Source organism: Myxocyprinus asiaticus, chromosome 12, assembly GCF_019703515.2.
Source record: "Myxocyprinus asiaticus isolate MX2 ecotype Aquarium Trade chromosome 12, UBuf_Myxa_2, whole genome shotgun sequence".
Classification (NCBI taxonomy): domain Eukaryota; kingdom Metazoa; phylum Chordata; class Actinopteri; order Cypriniformes; family Catostomidae; genus Myxocyprinus; species Myxocyprinus asiaticus.
Window position 1 is genome coordinate 42,912,136 of NC_059355.1, and position 24,324 is coordinate 42,936,459.

Here is a 24,324-nt window from a genome sequence, read left to right on the forward strand (position 1 = left end):
TCCCGGGAATCCTCCCACTGCCCGCTTTGGTACGCCCCGACCGAGGCACCCCTCGGTATAGACGTGCTGGCACACAGCTGGCCCCCGGGATTATGCAAATACACATTTCCCCCAGTGAGCCTACTTGCACAGACCCTGTGCAAGGTCAGGGAGGACGAGGAGCAGGTCGTCCTAGTAGCACTCTACTGGCCCACCCAGACGTGGTTCTTGGACCTCATGCTCCTCACGACAGCCACCCCCCCCCCCCCCCCCGGTGAATTCCCCTAAGGAAGGACCTTCTTTCTCAGGGACGGGGCACCATCTGGCACCCGCGACCAGACCTCTGGAATCTCCACGTCTGGCCCTTGGACGGAACATGGAAGACCTAAGTGGCCTACCACCCGCAGTGATAAACACGATCACTCAGGCTAGGGCTCCCTCTATGAGGCGCCTGTATGCCTTGAAGTGGCATCTGTTCGCTAAATGGTGTTCTTCCCGATGCAAAGACCCCCAGAGATGCGCAGTCGGATTGGTGCTTTCCTTCCTGCAGGAGAGGCAGGAGGGGTGGCTTTCCCCCTCCACCTTGAAGGTGTATGTAGCCGCCATTTCAGCACATCACGATGCAGTGAATGGTAAGTATTTGTGGAAGCACGACTTGATCATCAGGTTCCTGAGAGGCGCTAGGAGGTTGAATCCCTCCAGACCGCGCCTCATCCCCTTGTGGGACCTCTCTGTAGTCCTTCGGGGTCTACAGTGAGCTCCCTTTGAGCCCCTGGTGTCAGTTGAGCTTAAGGCACTCTCTTTGAAGACTGCCCTCCTGACTGCGCTCACTTCCATCAAGAGGGTAGGGGACATGCAGGCATTCTCTGTCAGCGAATCGTGCCTGGAGTTCAGTCCGGGTTACTCTCACGTGATCCTGAGACCCCGACCAGGCTATGTGCCCAAGGTTCCCACGACCCCTTGTAGAGATCAGGTGGTGAACCTGCAAGCACTGCCCCAGGAGAAGGCAGACCCAGCTTTGGAGTTGCTGTGTCTGGTGCATGCTTTACGCATCTATTTTGGATCGCACGCAGAGCTTTAGAAGCTCCGAGCAGCTCTTTGTCTGCTTTGGTGGACAGCGGAAAGGAAGCACTGTCTCCAAACAGAGGATCACCCACTGGGTCGTTGACGCCATCATGATGGCATATCACGCTCAGGATGTGCCGCCCCCCGTGGGGTTACAAGCCACACTATACTAGGAGTGTAGCAGCCTCCTGGGCCCTGACCAGTGGCGCCTCTTTGGCAGACATCTGCAGAGCAGCGGGCTGGGCAACACCCAACACCTTTGCGAGGTTCTAAAATCTCCGGGTTGAGCCAGTTTCATCCCGTGTATTATCAGGTAAGAGCAGGTAAGTTCCAGGACAGCTGGCCAGGTGTACCGCTTGCGTATAGCGCCTTTCCCCTCTCTTGAGGTGAAGACGTATGCTTTTGACCCGCAGTCGTGTTCACAAGCTGTGATCCCTGGATGACATTCCTCCTTAGCCCTGTGGCAGACGAGTTTGCGGAGAAACTCGCTGCCGGAGCAGTACATGTGCTAATTTGACCCTGTACTGGGGTAGGTGCTCCAAATGTGCTGATTCCCCGTAGGTGACCCCATGTGATATCTTCCACTGAATCGTTTCCCTGTCGGTAAACTGTGTCTTCCTTGGGCAGAGGCCCCTCTGCCCCCGGTCACCATGTTAGTAGAAACTCCTCCCCCCTCGGGTAGGACCTACCATACGACATCTCCACATGACATACTTCCGACAAGACTCAGTTAGACCATGTGACGTATTTCCTCCCTTCTCTGGGCGGGATGTGGTCTCCGCAGTGTCTTCCCCTTGCGAGTGACACCCCCTTGACAAAAAACAAAAATCCTCAATAATCATTTAAAATAATTCAGACTTTGACAACTGCATCTGTAATGAATTAAATTAAGACTCATGTTCATTGGATTACCACACTAAAAGCAATAGCATCATAAATCACAACATATATAAGTTATATAATTTCAAACCTTGCTACAACCCCCTTCATCCTGTACAACAAAATGTTTTACAGTTAGTAAGCCAACAGTCTCCATTGTTTACTCTATGACCTCAATCAATGAAACCATTTCAGTACAATCAGTATTTATACCTGTAATTTGACATTATTCTTGAAGGATCGTCAATAGCTCCATAGCTGCAGACCTGTAAGTTTTCTTTTTCTTTTTTTTTTTTTTTTTTTTGCAAAACCGACCACCAATCTTTGTTATGACTGTCATGTTGATCGGTATTGCATGGTGCTCTATGATAAACAACCCATAATAACTGTACCACTGTGCACTACAGAATATCTGTTTGACAAGATCATGGGTTTTAGAAGTAGAAACTGTCTGTACGAAGGTATTAGACACATTTACTCTATGAGTCTGTTGTGATACTACTCATTGATGCCCTCAGTTCGTTTACTTCCAGTGTATTCTGTTAGTCATGTAATTTTGGGGTGTGAACCACACATACAAAAAAAACCACATGACATTTTTAGACAAATAGTAACTAAGAAGCCTATGCTAGAAAGAAACAAACTGAATGACTCTTATCACTCACGACCTTACCACATAATACTACAACAACATAAATGACCTATAAAATCTGGCAAAAATTATTCATGTATAATCACCATGTCAGACAAATGATATGTTCAGAAGAAAATGTCTTTTATCAAAAATAAATCCTTAATTTTTTAGACAAATTGACAACATTAGGGATCACCTTAGGTATTCTAATGTTACACAGGAGAGTTGTTGTGACTATATACTGTGAAGAAGAATATCTGTCATACTTCAGTAATGTCTTTCAGTGGAATGATGGACCAGGCGTGTCTACCCATCCCTGATGATTACAGCTCACCAATGAAGTACTGAGAACATTCAGTATTGCTGAATTCATTCTTCAGAGCTTTGTGTTTCTTTTTGTTTTGTTGTTTTGTTTTTTCACACACAGGCAAGTCTATAATGCGAACTTGATTTTCCAAAGCAACGGTTAGTCAATTGGTGAATTTATGTTGTAGACTACTCATGTTCAATTTATTGTCACACTAATTGTTTTATGTCCCCATAATTGATATTTTAATTTACTTGAGCCAGATAAATACTGCTATGGTTGCAAAATTAAACAATATAATCTGATGGTTATATTATATATAGATTAAGCTTTAGTTTACTATAGTTTCAAAAGTAGCTTCTCCAACACTAGTTCTTAGGTTTGCAATATGGTTACTCACTCAGACTTGCCATTTAAATATTGTTGTTTCTACTTTATAATTTTTAATTGAATAGACTCAAATTTAGTTCATACAATAACACAGCTCAAATAAAGAAAATTATAACCGATTCTTGGTCAGTCATTAAATAAATGTAATTCTCAATGAAATACATATTAATCTGTACTTTAGTTGCACATGCACAAGGACATCTGAGATGACCTTGACCAACTTGACCAAAGGAGACACAGATCACCGTAATGGTGACATCACACAAAACAACTATTTGCAAAAAAAACAACATAATATTACAAAAGATCTAAAACCTCTGTGAATTCTTAAAAACAACTATTTAAATGCCCCCAAAATTTCCCTTTGACCTAGGAAACATGATTCAATAATTAAAGTACAAGGGATTATGGGCAGGGCCAAACCTAGTGGGGTGAAGGGTGATAACGATTCTAGGGGCCCAAAGGTCCATGGAAAGGTGCCTATAGCAAAATACAGTGAGGGTGTCCAGGTTACCTTGCTACGGCCCTGACTATGGGTATTCCCCATGGAATCAGTCGTTTGAGTTATTAACACGTAAAACCTTAAGTCTATATATTTTTAAATTAATACGTTTATGGAATATAGAAATTTGAGTTATGAGCCCTGGACATTTTTAGGAATGTATAATAAAGACAACTTGATTTTTCCCGTAATGACAACATTAGACTTTACAGTGTAGCATCAGGCTCAAAAACTCTTTTTAGTTGTAATTGGGACCTTTATTGTTAAGAGTGTAAGGTATAAGTGCCCAAAAACAGCAGCCTGCAGAGCTATTCTGCATAGCAATAGCAACACCATATTCACAAGCATGGAGAGATATTACACTTTTATGTGTGCTTATACCTCCCTAGCTTCATAATTGCCAAAGGAACAGTTCAATAACAATCACTCTTAAAGCAAGCATAGTGCTCCTCTAATATTGTCTCTATTTGGGCTAAAATTAGACTCTAAAGACAACTGAAGTGCCATTAAGGCAGTAAAAGTTAATAAAAAGTCTCTGTACAATGCTTTGGATGTAAACTGGAAAAGTAGTTAACATTAACCAGTTGCTTCAGAACTCTTAAGGATACTCTGAGATTTCCTCTGTTGGAAGTACCCCCTTGTGTTGGAAGACACAAGGGGGTACTAATTTGATAATTATGTAGGATAATTATGTACGTCTTTAATTTTGGGAATACAAATTATTTCCATCACAACCCTGATGGAATTTACAAAATGGGCAGGTGTTAGTTATCTCATATACAAAATTAGCCAGCATATCAGTTATTATACAACCCATATACTTCTATGATCTGACATATTTTCGAATGAAATAGGATATTCAATGGAAGAAAAAAAAATTGATGACTTGATGTTATCTATCAGGAATTGATTTGATTGTGAAAAGTGGGTGTTACTTACCAGAATAAAACCAGGTGATTGTAGGGGCGGTGTTGAAAAATTAGAGGGCTTGGTGACATCAGTTGAAATGGGATTAATTTTGATTTCATGTTGATTTTACTGTCCTACTGTTTTACACCTTTGGTGCTCAGTCTTGAATTTGTAACTTATAATCACAAAGACCTGTGTTTGGTTCCCATAGGAAGTGCCGTCCACATTGCTTGGCTAACTGTAAATATGTTGGTACCAGTAGAACCGAGCTTGTGATCTTTGCCTCACAAAACACAGTTTTGATGCCTCAAAGTAAGAAAGCTAATCATGTGTATCATAACTCTTTTCAGAAGTTCCCAAGGTGACACAGTGCCTATGGGCTGTGTTGCATGAAATCCATTTCATTCTCTTTATTTTCATAATGGGAAATGCATGGCCTTCTCAGAGGACATCCTTGCTGTACTTCCTGTAATATTGTTGTCACATTCTGAGGTGGGGATTCCTCAAAGAGGAAGTCCAGAGGCATTTATTAAGACGTGTTGAATTCAAGATAATACCATACCTATGATATGTGCATTATATTAATTCATTTAACAGATTTTTGTTTATTCAAAGCAGGGTAGTGTATATAGTGCATATTATCATTACCTTTCCCTAGAAAATGAACCCCTGACCCTGGCAATAACAATGCCTTGTTTTATCAGTTTAGCTTCATGTATGTACAATTTACATGACTGAAAACAATCACATAACTTCAGATAGCCTTAAAGTTGTTAAATCTATATGGTTTTTGGAAATAATACAGAATATGTACCAATATATCAAGTAGATTGCTACAGGATTATGTAACATTTGAACTGATTTATTCTTGTATGCTGTCTTACAATCCAAACATTCTAGAAATCACTTTAAACTGTAGCAGACAGTGTGACACTCCACAAAGTATTAGAATGATGCATGTAATCAAAACATTTTCGGTAACTCTGACCTAAGGATAAGCCAATATTGCAATTAACAGAGCTAAAACATAGGGAGTCTAAAACAGTTTGAAATATTTTGGAGTTTTTTCTTTGCCAATGTTGCCTTTGCCTTATAAGGTTCCTTTTTTCGTAAAGCTCCTCTCAAACAATATGTATTGAGAAAAAGTCAACCTGAACACATGGGAAAACGACATGTTGTCTTCGAAAGTTCATATCCCCTGAAAACAATATGCATTCCTATTGACTGTATTATATAATTTATAACTAAAATATGACTTGCTTTTGGCTTCACTCTGTGGACTCTTTTGGCACCACTACTGTTGCCGAATTTACAGCTTTAATAAATAGGCCTAAATAAAACTGACTTGACTTGGTTTTGGTTATTTAATAGATCCCCTAACAGCAATTTTATTAAGATGAGTTGTGGTGATAATTATATACAGTAATCACATTTCTTGCAATCCATTCATTTTTACTTAATTTCATGCTGAGATTTTTCAATAAGGCAGTTTTATCCAAAGTGACTTCATGTACAGTAGTCACATTGCAAGTTCCACTAGAGAAACTTTTCAGAACTTTACCCAAGGGCATAACAGTGGCAGTCCAAAATAATCTCTCCAACCACATGGATAGACCCTTCAGGGATCTGAAGTGCTTCCTAAAATCCTTCTAGGACTCCTGACAAGTATTTAACTTCCCAGATTAAGAACAAGCAATCTGTTTTGAGAGAAGCATTAATAACAACACATTTTAGTTTCTCTGGAAGGCTCATCTGAAGATCATTTACCCGAAATGCCTTCAAATGCCTCAAAACAATTCCACTTATCATAGCAGATGCCTGACCTATGCAGAATTTATTTAATACTAGAATCCATGTTTCTATGATTTTTTTTTCCATAAGAAGATGAATATGCAAGCATATAATATACAATATAGACTTTGTTTCATGTCAGTAAAATGTATGTACATCAGTCTTGAATTATACACATGTGTAAGTGTACTTTCATATAGAAGAAGAAAGCCTTTATTATTGTCACACATTATACATTTTTCATATACACAGTGACATTTCTTTGTTTTCACATATCCCAGCTAAGCTGGGGGCAGAGTCAGCCATGATATGGTGCCCCTGGAGCAGACAGGGTCAAGGGCCTTGCTCAAGGGCCCAACAGTGGCATCTTGGCAGTGTTGGGGCTTGAACCCCTGACCTTCTGGTCAGTAACCCAGAGCCTTTAACCACTGAGCTACCACTGCCCCCATAGTAGCCTTTTGTTCTCATTGACATTCTTTTGTTCTCATCTCCACTCCTAATTCATCTACAAACGAATAGCAAAAAACTACGTTTATCCACTCAGAATTAATTCCTCAATGCTTACACGCAAAGTATGACAACTGTTTCACAAATTGCATGCCTGAAGCAGCACGTGAGTTTGAGCTCCACCCCATTAGGCCTTCAGAATTTCCACAGAATTCCTCAACACTGCAGTGAATAGGATTCTGAAGTCAGATTGTCAGATTCATCAGCAAATCAGATTGATTTATTTGTTCTTGGTGGGTGTGGTCTTTAGGATATGTCCCAGTCCAGGCCTTCTAGCTGGCCTTGAGTGACACAATTATGCTTTAAGTGATGTACGTAATTTGAAAGCGAAGAGCACGAGATGCTGACGAGTCGGCTGTCATCACTGCCTCATCACCATTGAGAAAGAGATCCTTATGGATATAAAACCTGAAATGTTCTGCATGATCGTGCGATTGATTAATTAAACAGGAAAGGAGGACTGATTTTCACTTCAAGCAAATTGGTAAGAGCTTTTTACATTGTTATAGCTACATCAGGAGTTTTCTAAGTATAAATTATTCTACTTGAGCATTCAGTTTTGACTTAAGCCACTGGCTAGTACAGTCAACATAAACTCACAGCACTCAAACAGGGCAAAGAATATGCAACCTTTCATGCTCCTCCAACTCAAATGGGGGAGGATAGAAAGCCTAAAAAATAATAGTCTGCGAGCAAAATGATGTCGAAATAACCTTGGGCAAATAGTCCAAACAAGGTTTTAACCCCTTGAACACCCTGGCGCAAAATCCATACATAAGGGATTGATCGACAGGGCATGCAAAAATCACCAACTCTACTAAATGCTGCCAATGCCTCTAGCAGGGCCATTTTAAGAGTCAAAAACGTATTAGTGACTGTTGCCAAGGGCTTGAATGGAGCACCCAAGAGTGCCTCAAAAGCAACAGATAAATCCCATAAAGGAATGCAGACAGGACGAAAAGGTTTAAGCCTGCGTACCCTGCGCATAAAACAAAAGACAAGAGAATGTCTACTGACAGAGACTCCATTGATAAGAACATGCTCAGCTGCTACAGCGGCAACATGGACTTTAAGCATTGCCGGGGCAACCCCGGCCCTGAAACGCTCCTGCAAAAATTCCAGCACTGTACCGACAGCAACAACAAGAAGCAAAAATACACCAGCTGAATGTATAAAGCCTCCTAGTTAATGGAGCTCTTGCATTTAGAATGGTATCAACCACAGGGATAACCCATCATTCAAAAGAGTGCCCCGCTGAGGGGCTATACCCATAACTTCCTGAAGTCCGGCCGGGGGTGCCAAATGCTGCCCCATGCAGCAGAATAATTGGTCGAAAAGTGTAAAGACATGCTCTCAGCCACTGATGTGCCAATGCATCGATGCCCAGCAGTGCTGGGGGTGAGAGGGAAAAACAGAGGGGACAGTGCGACATCTCGCTCGAAGCGAACAGGTCCACTCCTGCTCTGCCGAACCTTCTCCAGATTTGTTCCAAAATCTGAGGATGTAATGTCCACTCTCTGGGCACCAAACCCTGTCTGGACAGGAGATACACCCCCAAATTCAACCAGCCCAGAACATGTATGGCTCGTAGAGACAGCACATTGTCCCGTACCCACAGAAGAATGCAACGTGCCAGCTTCAGCATGACATGAGAGCGCACTCCTCCCTCCTTCCCACCGTCCTGTTGTCCAACCGGATGAGGGACATGGCTGTCCTGAATCTCCGGGAGGAAAAACTTTAATGCCAGCAGCAACGTGAACAATTTCAGACAGTTTATGTGCCAATATTGCCACTGGCCCATCCAAATACCAGAGACTGGACGACCCTTGTATACAGCACCCCAGCCCGTGGAGAAGGCGTCTGTCTTTATCACCTTGCAGCGATACACCTGTCCCAACGGAACGCCCAACATCAGAAGGTGGGTCAGTTTCCATGGTAACAGAGTTTGGTAGCATCCACGCGTCACTTTGAAGAGAGGGAACGCATGCATCAGTGGTTGAAGTCCCTTTGTGGAGTTCATCCAGCACTGAAAAGGTCTTGCATACAACATGCCCAGGAATGACAGAAATGCAAGCTGGAGACAGGCATGCCTGCATCACCTGCGAGTCCAGCTCCACACCTATTAACAGAGTCTGTTGCCCTGGTAACAGGACACTCTTGTCTAGGTTTACACGCAGCCCTAGATTGCTCAAATGGCTGAGAATGACATCTCGATGCTGCGCAGCCAAAGTCTCCACGTGGGCTAACACCAACCATCAAGATAATTCAAAATGCAGATGCCTTGAAGACTCAAGGGTGTCAATGCTGAATCCAAGCATTTTGTGAAAATGCGTGGTGCCAGTGCAAGTCCAAAAGGAAAGATTCAAATTGATACACTTTGCCCCCGAAAGCGAATCTGAGAAAACGCCAGTGCTTCGGAGCAATCTAATTATGGACATTTTTTATAAGCGTCCTTCAAATCTGTCACAAACCAGTCCCCCGGCTGCACTTGTGACATTATTTGTTTCTGCGTCCACATTTTGTATTGATATTTAATTAGAGTGAAAATCAAACATCTCAAATCCAGAATGGGATGCAAGCCGCCTGAATTGGATGACATAACCATGATTATCATTTGAAGTACTCAGCTTGAAAAACCCTTCAGCTGCTTCCAAACCAACAGACGGGCAGACAGAGGAATTAATGCATGGCTCTTGCCTGCAGCATGACCCTTTGGGGAACCACTAGATGGCATGCTTGGCTTAATTTTGGCAACTGCCCCAGAACCAGCAGCACAGCGGAGGGAAGCCTTCACTCCTCCAATACTGTGGCTGGTTGAAGGAATTTGATAATGTTTTGCCTTTATTGTATTTAGGCATAAAAATGAGCACCCTGAAATGTATCTACAGCAGGGACACTGACAGAATAAAACTTTTCGCTAGTATTTTAAACAGGGTATGAACATTGGGGGGAATGTTTATTTTTAGAAAACTGGTTCACCACAACAGCCCCAGCATTCTTTATGGGGGGACTACATATGGTGATTATGTTCACTGTGTTTCGTGTACACTTGTACTTGATGAACACTGAATTCTGTTATGCATGTCTCGAAACCATTGGTCATGGAGACAGGCTGAATTCAATCAGGCAATTATAAAAAGCAGTCACTCTGAATATATTTACAGCAGAGAACGCCAGATAAACCATCTTCCCTAACACAGAACGGAGAAGAATGTGCGAACATGGAGGGAATTGAGAGCAAGCAGGTTCACCACAAAAGCCCCAGCATTCTTTATGGGTGGACAACGTGTTATGCTTATGTTCATTGTGTTTTGTGTACACTTGTGTTTGATGAACATCGAATTCTATTATGCATTATTTGAAACCTTTGGTCATGGAGACAGAGGCCAAATTTGATCAGGCAATTATAAAAAGTGGTCACTCTGAATGTATATACAGCAGAGAACGCCAGATAAACCATCTTCCCTAGCATAGAATGGGAAAGAATGTGTGAACATGGAGGGCATTGAAAGCAAGCAGGTTCACCACAAAAGCCCCAGCATTCTTTATGGGGGGACAATGTGTGGTGCTTATGTTCACTGTGTGTTTTGTGTACACTTGCACTTGATGAATATCGAATACTGTTATACGTGTCTCGAGACCCTTGGTTATGGAGACAGAGGCTGAATTCGGGAAGTGTTTTTTTAATGTTCACACCAACTCATTCCCTAACACAAGCCTCGGGGGGAAAATGAGGGAAAGTCCAAACGGAGTCAATATTAACTTAAAGGCATTCCTTAACGCGATGTGCTAAGATGGACTGCAAAACCATAGTGTGTAGATCCAACAGCTGACTGAAAAGAGCGACATCCATGCCAGCACCGGAAAATCGAGCAGAGAACGCCCACGTGGTCCATGAATGGGCGAAAAAAAAAAAAACAAGTTAAAATACCTCACATCTCCTGATAGAAAACTGAAAGAATAATGGCACCAACAGCGCACTCCGCGCATTGGTTCACCATCACTCCTTTGGGGAATATTCTCTTATTCCAGCCCCCTCGTTCTATGGCCGTGCTCATAGGTCCATGCATGATCCCCTCCACTGCAAGCAATTAGTTTCGAACGGGGAGGGGAGAGAGAGAAAGGCAGAGGCCACTCCTCCATTGCCTTACTGGAACAAGTGGGGATAACGCCTCGTGGTGTGAAATTGCGAGCCTCGAAAAGCACTGCTGTCCCCATCAGACCCTTGTAATGTTTAGAAAAACCCAATTAAAATTGCTCTGAAATTTACGCTGTATAAACGACATCCTTACGTATTCGCCAGTCAAAAGGGAGAATTAATAATCCTAGCTTCAATGTGAGTCACTAGAAGCAAACACTGGCTTAGACAAAATCATGCACTGAAGAACAGAAAATCTGACTCAATGGCACCTTTATGGAGCCTGTGATGTACAGTAGCTCCCTAGGTGCGTCGCTTAAGCGCCATCAGCCAACAAATTGGTGTGATTGTATAAAGGCTTCAGACCACGTGACACTCAGATATGTGCCATAGTGATTACGCAGCTCGAGTTCCTACGACAGGGAAATATGCATTAACATAACACAGAAAACTCAACAACAGACACTTAATTCCACTGACCTACAGCTGGGCTGCCATTGAAATCTACATTATAATTTTAAATGCATTTAAATGCAGATCTTTAGATAACACTTTACAAAAATGTTCTGCATGTTAATTTGGGGTAGTGAATTAGGTATCATAAACTAACAATAAACAATAGTTTTTACAGCAATTACTTTTACAAATATAATATCACTCATGTCATTTCATTATGCATTATCAAATGTTAATGTATGTAACTTTTAATATTAAAATGCATTATTATATGTGCAAAATTAACATTAATCAAAATTAATACATTGTTCATTGTGAGTTCATGTTAACAATAGTGTTAACTAATGTGAGCATATACAACTGTAATGCAAAGTGTCTTTTTCTAGGGTTACAGGACTTAAAATGGGAAATTAAGGGGAATTGAATATCCAGATGTTTACTTTCTCTTTCCCTTCAGTGCTTTAGATAACTTAACTAGTGCAGTTTAGATTTGTCAGACACATGTCACAAGGTATCTACACTCGAATACAGTGTTTTTTCCTTTGTCTTAGGTTGATAGTTAAATGAATGAGATATTATATGTGAGGTCATCTCAGAATACCATCAGCCGCATGAATAATTTGCATGGATGTCTTAAATGTCTTAATTTGTCTTTAAAATATAAAAACATGCAGTTTAAGCCATTCAATTTATATTACAGCTTAATTACAGCTCAGCTCAAGGTAATTGGAGAAAAAAATAGAAAAGAAAAACAAAACAACTAGTGAGAGGAGCAGATAGAGAGAGAAAGAGAGGGGGCAGGGGTACTCATGAATCTGTAAGAGCACAGGCATTGCTTTATCCCTCAGTGTGACACTCACTCTGAAAGGAAACCTAAACCTCTCTCTCTCTCTCTCTCTTTAACACACACACACACATAGTACACTCACAGCCACAGTCACACCACATGCTCCAGGACCGTGCAGACAAACACACATTTAGGATGGCGACAAAAAGAATGAGAAAATGTTACAAAACGTTAAATGCTGCATTCATATTCTGTCTTCTGGCTGTTTGTTTTCAAGGTGAGTAACATTTTGCTTTTATTTTATTTCACTGCAGATGTTGTGATGTTGGAAGATGTTGTGCAGTTTTAGAAGGGAGGAGGGTGGGGTGCTTTAAGATCGCTTTCAAAAGGGTTTTTGTTGTACTCTTAACTTTCTTTTAGCCATAACGTTGGCATTTTCTTTGCATTGCATCTATCAGACAAAAGTCTCCATTTTCAGAACTTGCAATTCTGCATTAGTTTCTAGTCTGTTCCAATAGTTCTGTATCTACAAGAATGCCACACCCCTTTGCATCATAACAATACATTTTAAAAGTTGGATTTTCAAGAATTTAAAGGTTTGGGATCATTTTTAATTGCTCTCTCACAAACAAACTGTATCTGTGCATTTATGATATTACCAGATTGCCTTGTGTGCATCTGTATATGAAATATTCTCCATCTGTTGTTTTTCCATTAGGTATAAGAGGGTTTTATTCATTCAAGGCTATGAAGCATCAAGGTGAATAGGAGCAACTGAGGGACCCTTGGCAACAAAAATATTTAAACCATATGATATAATGCATATATTATAGACCTATTCGTTTTTATTTTTTTTACAAAGGTGAAAAAGGAAACAAATTATATTTTAAGTAGCTACTCCATGAAAACTGTAAACAAGAGGTGTGGTATTCCAAAATGTAAGGGAGTGTTGGCAATATATCATCTCTTTTTGCCATTCTGCCAAACATGTTATATGGCAGGGATCCTATATGTCCGTTTTGCTCATGTATGCAGATATAAGCCAACAATTATTGACAAAAGAACATTCTTGGTCATCTATATGAAAAAAATCCATGCAGAAATTATTAGCAATATAGAAAAAGCTCTTAAACATGAATTAATGAGTTGATTGCACGAGTTGATTACATTTATAAAATAACTGTTACATCATTGTGATTTTGGATTCTTTCATTAGAGGTACTTGCTAATGGGACCAGGGTTATGTGTCCTTAACCCTAATTCTAATCCTAACCCCTAACCCTACACCAAAGTAGTAAACTTTGGTGTGTAACTCATTCTGCACCGTTTGTACTCCACCTCAAATCCTGTGGCTTGTTTAAGAGAAGTGTGCAGTTACTTTTCCAGAGTAATATATCCAAATACCCTCTTGGTTTACTGTACATTGAAGGAAGGATTCAAGACATGAAGGTGGACTCTTTTTACTTGGGCAATAAGAAACCACCAAGTAACCATCAAGAACACCCTAGCAACCCATAGTAATGTACTAAAACCATTCAAAACACCTTAGCAACTCCACAGCACAACACCCTAGCATCATGGCAGAGAGTCTTGCACCACTCACTTCTTCATAAAATCTAGTTTGTATTTATTTCAGTCATCATATTCTTCTCGCAATACTAAAGCTTTTATTTTACAAGGTAGGTTTTTGGCAATGTACTGTGTGCATTCCTTTATCCACGACAACCAAGTGCAGATTCAGCTCTCATTGGCTTAGGTCCCATATCTCAGTTATTATAGCTTGAAAGGGGTACGAGCTCTACTGATAATGATGCTTTGGCAGGGTGTAAAGGGGTTGGGCTGCTCATGGAGTGTCTGATTAGAAACATAAGAGCCTGTCATTCCTCAATATGGTTGTTGCCCTCCCTGTATGGGTGGGACAATATGGGCCCCACACCTGTTTACTGAGAGAGGAAGAGGGGCTGAGGGGTCAGAGGTTGGGGGGCATGATGTTGAAGTGAGAGAGAGAGAGTAGAGTGGTGTGCAATGTTACATTACTTCTTCCCTTTAACTGGATTATTTTAGTCTCAAATTCCACCATTCTTAAGGGAACACTTAGTTTAGCAGAAGAGGACCATCTGTCCTTGAGTCAAGCACTCCAGAACCGAAATGATTTAGAAAGTTCTAAATGATCACCAATTTCTCAACATCAAAGGGAAACAATGAAAGTTAGAGAGACTGAAATTATGAATGAAAGTGTGTCGATAGTGTTTAAAAGATGTGAGTGGCGCCTGCCTGTGCAAAAGTCACCACAACGATGTTAGAGTGTTGTGGGTGTTGCCAGAGTTTTTCTTCAGTGTTTTTAAGATGTTCTGACTGGTGGCTTTGCTAGGCTGTTGCTAGGCAGTTAGAGTGTTTTAGGTGGTTGCTAAGGCTTTGCTATGTAAATGCAAAAGCATTCTAAATGGTTTCTAGGTCATTGCTAGGATGTTCTTGGTGGTTGCTAGGGTGTTTTGGGTGGTTGCTAGGTGGTTCCTAACTGGTCCAATTCAAAAGAGCTCACCTTTATGGAATGGGCCAATTTATGAATGTTAAAATGTCATTTTTGTCATATTTTTTTATATATATATATATATATATTTTTTTTTTTTTTTTTTTTTGTGGCAATCAACATCATATGCCACAAATGCTGTCAATTGAGCTTAACTTGTTTTGAACACAGAACATTCGACAGATTTGGCTTGGGTTCCTTTAATGTAAGTCTATGGGATTTTTTTTTGGCCCATTTTATAGTGAAAATCACAAGTCTGATTTTCTCCCCTTTGCTCCCCAATTTGGCATGCCCAATTCCCAATGTGCTCAAGGTCCTTGTGGTGGCGTTAGTGACTCACCTCAATCTGGGAATGAATCTCAGTTGCCTCTGCATCTGAGACAGTCAATCCATGCATCTTATCACACGGCTTGTTGAGTGCGTTACTGCAGAGACCTAGAGCGTGTGGAGGCTTCATGATATTCTCTGCGGCATCCACATACAAATCACCACGTGCCCCACTGAGAGCAAGAACCACATTATAGCGACCACGAGAAGGTTAACCCAACGTGGCTCTACCCACCCTAGCAACCGGGCCAATTGGTTGCTTAGGAAGCCTGAATGGAGTCACTCAGCACGCCCTGGATTCGAACTTGCGACTCCAGGTGTGATTGTCAGCATCTTTACTTGCTGAGCTACCAAGGCCCCCACAAGGCTGATTCTTAAGAAAAGTAATAGCACACCTCTCCTCAACCAACAACACAAATTGAGGTATCATTCAAGTCCATAGCACAAAGGATGCAGGTACGAGTAACATGCTAAATAGGGCATGTGTTAGGGGTTTAGAGCAAACCTTCAAGCAACTTAAATGTTGATCTGTTTCACACCCAAAGCGATCGTATCGTTTTAGAAGACATTAATTTATCCACTGGAGTCATATGGATTACTTTTACTACAACTGTCTATGCTTTTTGAGATTTAAAGAGATTTCGGGACATTCTCTTTGCATTTAGTAGGAATAAGTGACAGATGTATTTGAAATGGGGGTTGGAAGCATATGCTCATACATCTGCTATAATAAAACTGATCGGTTATAGCAGCTGACTCACTGTCAGTGTTACCAAGTGTGAAGCGGTATGGTGCAATGAGCATGCTTTCAGCTCCAGGAGAATCTGCGATTTGGAATTTTGCCTTAATGGGATAGTTCACCAAAAAAAAAAAAAAAAAAATTCTGCCATGATTACCCTTATCATATTCCAAACCCATATGACTTTCTGTCATCCATGAAATACAAAAGATGTTAGGCAGAATTTTAAGAACTCACAGCTTCAGTCACCATTCATTTTCATTGCATTTTTTTCATACTATGACAGTGAATGGTGACTGAAGCTGTCATCATTCACCACTCAAAGTGAATGGTGACATAGGAACACAAAAGTAGATGTTAGGCAGAATGCTAGGTACTAACAACTTCAGACACCATTCAATTTCATTGCAGATTTTTCCATACAATGAAAGTGAATGGTGACTGAGAAGGTCAGTCCCTATAGCATTCTGCCTAATATCTCCTTTGAAACATTAAGGTCAGTAAATGATGACAATTTAATATTGGGTGAACTGCCCCTTTATGAATCACAGTATACCACTTTATTGGCAACCCCACCCCTTCTGCCACCTTTCTTTCATGATAGTTTTCTTACTCATTCCTTACTCAGTGCTTTCTGGTTTCAAAGGAGTCCATCCGATCCTGTTATTCAAGCGTTCCTGGGGCTGGAATGTTGAAACATTCCATGAACTGGGAATTTCCAGAGGGTTTGGGGGAAGTCAGAGACAGTAATCGAATGAAGGATGTAACTTCCTGTGAGTGCTGTGAGGGGAAAAGTGAAGGGAATGAAGATGGGTTGATGAATTGGGAGAAGGGGGAGAGTAGATATAACATCTGTTTTGAAGGGGCATGGGGAGGGGCTTCAAATGTTTCCTGTTTTAAGGGGCTCGTTTGTGGGGCAGGGAGGATGAGAAAACAAGTCTATGTGCGTATGTACTGTATATTTGGACAATTATTGACATCAGCTCTCCTCCTGAAAAGCATGCTGCTAAAAAGACAAAACAAATTAGTTTGTGTTGAACTCTAAACACTGATGGTAGGAGATCCAGGACAATATAACATTATGTGAAGAATAAGACATTTTCATGTTAAAATTCACTTTTGTGGTAAAAAAACATTACACCACAAATGCTGACAATTGAGCTTATCTGGAAGATCCCTTTAATATGCAGAGACAACTACCTGTATAAGTAAGATATTTGGATGTTAATTCTAGAGGTCGAACAATAGTGGATTTTGGCGATACCGTTAATTAAGGTGATTGAAAAGGACTATTAAAAGGTAGATTAATCAGACAGTAATATATATATATATATATATATATATATATATATATATAGAGCGTAATACTGGACTAAAGGTCCAAAATACACTTCTTTCTGGGCTTTTATTTTGAAATGACTGAGACTAGGCTTCGCTTAGCTGCTCTATATTTAAGTATTTACCAAATGAAGCTTTTTATAGCCTAAATATTCACCAGATTAAGGATTTTGAATATACTGTAGTTCACCAGATGAGGTTTTTTATTATTATTCAATAGATGATGTATCTGCTTATGGGGGACATTTCCGTATAGTTGCATATTTCTTTTGATGCCTTCTCTTCAATTTAGAACACTTGATTTATCTAACAAAAATAACCAAATTTGCATGAAGTGAGGATAAAATATGGATGAATATTGTCGTACTGTAGAAGTTGTTCTAACTGTAGTATCCTTTTACTGCAGAAAACTTAAACTTTTTACCCTTTAACAAACAAACTCTATGAAACATGCTATGGATGTATTCTTTCCTCAGATATTAATATTTTGTGGAGCCACCTGTCACAGCAATGACACCAATGAAAGACTTTCAGAGAAACTGTTTAAATGTTTGATTGCAAACTGTTTGAATTTGATCTGTTCTTTCTGGCAGATTATGCTATTGTTTATTTTAGGTTAGTGGGATACTGTTTCGGACACTAGTAGCAAAGATTCTTATTGGACTGAGATCAGAGCTTTGATTGTGCCATTGTAGGACATTAGCTCCTGAGTCCCTCCAATCTCAATATACTCTGGGCTTGGGGTCAAGGTTTTCTTGCAGTATTTCCTTGTGTTATGCAGCACCTACTCCTCTCTCTATTTAAAAAAAAAAAAAGTCCAATTACTGCTGATGAAAAGCAACCCCACCAATGATGCTAGCATTTCTCTGTCCACTCTCAATGGTGTTTTCTGATATGTGGGCAGTGGTAGATTTTCACTACACATAATGTTTTGAATTTTTTCTTTTTTCTTTTTTCTCGAATAAAAGGCTCTATCTTCTCATCTGACCAAAAAATATTTTCACACATTCCAGTAAGATATGCAAACTCATGTTTTAATGCGTTTTTTTAGGGTTCCTTTGTTCCACCAACCATACAGACCACAACTACTGAACTGCAGTTTGTGTTAACCTTTTCAAAGTGGCTTCTGCTTGGTTTTATCTAACTCAATTTGCTGATAACTGAACCAACTGGCACAACCAAACTCCAAAAAAAATTTTTTTTTTCTGCTTTCCAAATTCATGCATTTTATTTTTTTATTTTATTTTTTTTTTTCAATATAAAATAGTGAGAAATCAATATACATCAGCCAGATCAATGAATTGGTCAATATGTAGCTATTTTGAGATTACTTTTATTGTATGAATACCTAGCAACCGCTTGTCAATTGATAAAGCACATTTTCAGCATTTTCATTAATTTTATATGAAAATTGCTGCGAAAAAAGTGCTTGGAGAACATGGGGGGGGGCTTAAGTGTCCAATCATTTTCTACAGTATGCATACATATGCCATACTGTATATACAGCAACTGGTGTACAATGAACAATAATGGGGCATTGAATCTGAACAACCATTCATCAAGATATTCACTGTGAAGAAGCATTACCAGAAAGACATCCCATGGCAGATAGTGTTAAAAGTGAGTTCAAAGTCAGACTTTGTTGGAATTCAGAACACTTGGGAGGATTTTAGAGAAAACAAATCTCAGGTATTATACATTTTTGCTCCCTTTGCTCAAAAGCAAATTCATTTACACACTGAAAAATTTTGTGAACACACCACATGAAACAATAGACCAAAGGGGAGCAGTTTGCTGCTCCATAGGGCTGCTTTACGCTGTCCTGAAGTTAAGGGGTTGTAAAACATTCCATTTCCTTTTAGAGACTGAAACGTTGTAGAACTCTGGGCAGGGATTCAAGAGTCACTTGATGGTAACAGGTCAACGGTATAGTTAAACTGTATATCAAGTTGCTCTCACCTCCTGATATACTTTCTATAGCACAATGCAACAGCTGTGATGGGCAAGTATGTCAGAGAAATTTGGTGTTAGCACTGCAATCTTAATTTAATTTTCTTCTCTACAATACTTAAATAAAGTTGTCCAGTGGTTCATGGCAGCACCAGACCATTTTTTGGTTCTTGATGTTACATTATAGGTTCTTTAGATCAGTGCAATGGTTTTTGGATTCTTTAGAGCTCTAGTACATAAATGGTTTTCTAAAGAACTAGAGAATTAAAAGTTCTTTGTGGAACTTTGTTCGACTATGGTATCAGGCTGTAAAATCTATTATTATTATTATTGTTGTTATTTTTATTTTCATCTAACTGGAACCTTTATTATTTACTATTTACTTAACTCCCAGGTCTTATTGTGCACAATTCTTCAGTGCATGTTGGCTAAGTAAAAATAAATATGTTTCTCTTTGTAATCTTTTATTAGAATAAAATAATTTGCTCTGCAACTGAAAGTACTTTTCTTTTTGGCTAACAATTGTCTGACCTTACTTTTCAAGCCCTTTTCTTCAACCACCTGGCTCCATTCAGTTATATAAATGCTCACTTATAAATTCTTGATGGATAAAATTAAGCACCACCCTATATTTTTCTCATAATTCTCAAATTAACACTATAGGGGAGTTTTTTTTTTTTTTTTTTTTTTTTTTTTACACAAATCACAACTACACTGGCTGATTATGACTTTATAAACACTTATTTTTCACACGATTTCTCACACACTGCTATGTTATGATATTGAAACACTTTTACTATAACGCATCGTTTGAAAAATGACACATTTTAACACTTGTATTACAGACCCAAATATATTTTCAGACCATGGTTCGATCCCAGCCAAACACGCAAGCTGGCTTTATTGTGTAAGGACATAAACAAACCTGAATCAGGCTGGTACAGTAAGAGCCCAGGAGGGGTGCATGAATGAGTGAATACCACTAAGGTGAGGTCATGTTAAGCAAAATGGTCTTGGCAAAACAGGAGGGCAGATTTTGAAGGAGAGGAGGAGGAGAAAACAAGAACCTTGAATGTAATTTTGATGTCTTCAGCACCTTTTGTTAGTGTAATTAAATGTAAATCCATATTGTAATTTCAGCTCAGGGATGAAAATATCCCTTACCAGTGAATTTAATCCATAATATAAGTGTATAATTGTAAAATGTATAGAAGAATACCATTTTGAATTGCTCAAAATTGTGCTCTCATAAAGTCTTTAGCTATGTTTTTAAGCAACTTTGTCTCAGATGCTTCTACGATAAAAACAGACAAAAATGAGACAATTGTTGACAAACATTTAGAGTATAATGCTAAAAAATGTATGTGGACAACATCTAATAGATCATTTAAAATAGTTTTATTGCCATACATCCAGACAGTCGCAGCAAGTTTATAAATGTACTCTTCAGTGAACTCAAAGAATGCTTTAGCTAATTTGCCATGCTAATAACACATCAAGATGTCTTTTAAATGGTGAGCTTTGATGACTGTTACTGTTAAAAAGTACTGTGTATGTAGTCTAGTCTAGTTTTACACTGCAAATTACCAGGCATGTACAGTATTCATTTGTTTAAAAACTTCAGCCAGTTACATTCATAACAGGAAAATGAATTGCATAGACTAGTGGAATCTATTATTCTTAGGAAGCTAGCTAATCCTACTTGATTTACAAAACACTAAAATTGTAACTTTTGGTGTAAAGAACAGAAGGCTAGCATCAGGGTATACTTTACACGGCTAATACAATTGTTCACAGATGGAAAAGAAATAGTTTGTTAGAAAACAGCAGGGGCATCACCAAAATCCCTTTCAGTCAAAGCAAGTCAGTCCACTCGGCGGACATCTTTAGAATGCTTCCGGGCAGCTATTTTTCTATGTAAAATAGCAGCATAAAAGTATAACTCCTATCTACTTGAATGGGGAAAGACCGAAATCTCCAAAACGGTTGGTCAAGTTTACAATCAAAGAACATACTGGCATTTCAAATCAGCAGTAAAATCTGACAACAATGGTATTATAAATTGTGCTTCTTAGACTGTGATCATGCAAAAAAATTCAAATTTTCAGCTAATGCACGTGTACATTCTCAAGTTGACTGACAGGCGATGTCTGTATCTAAAAGGTGATCGGCTTGTTTACCTGTAAAATGGGACTTCTTTTTCTACATCTGTTGGGTGTTCCTTTTAATACCAGTGGTCCATCTTTGGCAAAACAGTCTTGGGCATTGCTAGGGCTCAAGCCCGAATGATTTCAGTCTAGCCACAAATGCTTTTTGTTTTGAACTGCTCAGTTGTTGAGTGGAACTGAAGCGGGAATAATTATTTAAATGTTGGTTCCTGCATTGAAGCAAATTTTAAAAAAAATCATCTCACACTCTGCGCTTTATACATGCTAAATATGCTTCCCATCTTTTGAAGCATATTTGAATCCTGGTTTTCCTGATTTTCTGGTCAATGGGGGATTTCCTGGTAACTGGGATTCTCTAAATATGATCAGTCTAGAGATAGGATAGTGCAGAGCAGATTACTTGCGCAAGTCGACCGTGCGTCTCATGATATTGCGACACAGACCACAAAACTTGTGTGACCCATTTAAAATTCTACTGAGAATTTTCTATGGAGGAAGTCAAACTTCCCAAACAGCTAGACAGCCTTAACATTATAAACAGCACTGATGAGGAAAAGAGACAATACTGTGCCATGTGCCAAAATAAAGGTTTTTCAAATTACACATCATCGCCCTTACTAAAATGTTTCACGATTTTACAGTAGTAACAGTAATTTTTTTTGTTTTTTTTTGTAATTAACATTTTTATTGATTCATATATTAAACAAAGAAAAACAAAACATATATACACAGAATCAATATTTAACCCCCATTATTACCCCTCCAAATCCCCAACCCCACCCTGACCCTCAACAACATCACAGTGGTCACATATGATTATAGACACACACACAAACAAATTATTTATATATATATATATATATATATATATATATATATATATATATATATATATATATATATATATATATATATAAATAATCACACACATTAACAACTACACCCCTCTCTCCACTGCCCCTCCCCGAGAGCCCTCCAAAAACATCAGATATTTGCCCCATTTCCCCACAAACGAGTCCAAATTCCCCAGTCTTCTAGATGATCCTTCTTCAAAAGCCACCACCCTCCCAATCTCCGAGCACCACTCCTGAAATGGGGGTGCTCCAGCCGACTTCCATCCCCTTAAACTATTTGCCTGGCGATCATGACACTGTTAGGACCCAGTTTTTTATGTGTTTATTCACTATATTGATGACTGCTCCATCACCTAAAATACAGAGTCTGGGGCAAAATTAAATCTGAGTGCCCAATACGTCACACATAAAACTCTGAACCTTCAATCAAAATTCTTGGATCTTAACACACCACCAAAAGACATGGGTTAAGTCTCCATCTTCTTATTGGCATCACCAGCAAGTGGGTGTGTCTTTAAGACCAAGCCTATACAATCTAGAGGGGGTCCAATAGAATCCATGTAAAATCTTGAATTCCATAAGGCGCACCCTTGCATCTCTAGATGCAGACTTGATGTTTTTTAGAATCCTAGCCCATACTCAAATACCAAGTTTAAATCATTCTTCCATAATCTCGTGATTGAAGTTAAAACTCCATCCCCCAGACTCTGAATTAGCAGGGAGTAATACACTGATGTCTCATGACATTTTCCAAAAGCAGTAATCACCACTCCCAGAGTGTCTGCCAAAAATAGTACAGAGCAGGTGGCGCAGCTGTAAATACCTAAACAACTGAGATCTGGGAATCCCAAAATGTTGAACCAAATTTTCAAAGAATCTCAACACTCCACTCTCATATAGGTCACCAAGTGTAGTAACCCCCCTCACAATCCACTCTGACCAGCAGAAAGGGGACTTATTAATACATAATTTTGGGTTCAGCCATATGCTCGAGGCAACATTTAAATGAATGTCAGAATTAAACACGCTGGACACTTTTGTCCATAAGTGCAAATGTGAGATAACGGGTGTAACTTAACTTCTCCAGTTAGTTTGATAGAAAGGCTTTGCAATGGCAAAATAGGGGCAAAAACGTCCTGTTCAATACAAAACCAGGGAGGGGCTCTCTCAGGTGGAAGCGACCAATGAGCCAAATGTCTGAGACCGAATGCATAATAATAAAACAAAATCTTGGGTAGGCCTAGCCCACCTTTGTCAATCGACCTATGCAGCTTACAGAAATGTAATCTGGGACATTACCATTCCAAATTAAGTACTTCGTTATGCTATCAAATTGCTTGAAATAAGAGAGGGGGACATCTATAGGGACAGACTGTAGCAGATAGTTGAATTTTGGAATACAATTCATTTTAATAACATTAACCTTCCCAATCATAGATAGATGTAATGAAGCCCACCTGCCCATATCGCTCGAAAACCTTTTTATTAAAGGGTCAAAATTAACTAACTAAATCACAAAAATCTGCTGGGAATAAAATACCCAAATACTTAATGCCCTGTGTGGGCCACTGAAAGGTGCCTGGCTGAAAGGCCATTACCAGGTAGTATGCTGTCAGAGCCAAAGCTTCGGATTTAGACCAATTAACTCTGTATCCCGAGAACTTATAAAAGGAATTAAAAATTCTGTGGAGGCAAGGCATAGATTTAGTGGGGTTGGAGATGAATAATAAAATATAATCTTCATAAAGCAAAAGCTTATGCGCCATACCTCCCGCCACCACCCCTGGAAAATCATCTTCCTTTCTTATCATGGCTGCTAATGGTTCCAGGGCAAGACAGAACAATTATGGGGAAAGAGGGCAACCCTGCCAGGTGCCCCTATCCAGAGTAAAATAATCTGAAATTAATCCATTTGTTTGTACCGCCACTACCGTGTGTCTATAAAGTAACTTAATCCATCCAATAAAAGTATTCCCGAACCCATATATTTCTAAAATCTTAAAAAGATAATCCCATTCTACCATATCAAATGCCATTTCGGTGTCAAGTGAGATGGCAATGACCAGACTTTTTC

At 39.5% G+C, this 24,324-nt stretch overlaps 1 protein-coding gene across 1 annotated transcript in view; it reads left to right on the forward strand.

The window, feature by feature from the left end:
• Positions 1 to 12,429: 12,429 nt before the first annotated feature.
• The window catches only part of LOC127449681 (hematopoietic progenitor cell antigen CD34-like), a 40,354-nt gene continuing 28,459 nt past the window's right edge, over positions 12,430 to 24,324 (forward strand). Inside the window, exon 1 of the mRNA XM_051713246.1 lies at positions 12,430 to 12,621. Within this exon, the coding sequence (XP_051569206.1) occupies positions 12,504 to 12,621 (118 nt within the window). The 5' untranslated portion in view covers positions 12,430 to 12,503. The remainder of the gene's footprint in view (positions 12,622 to 24,324) is intronic.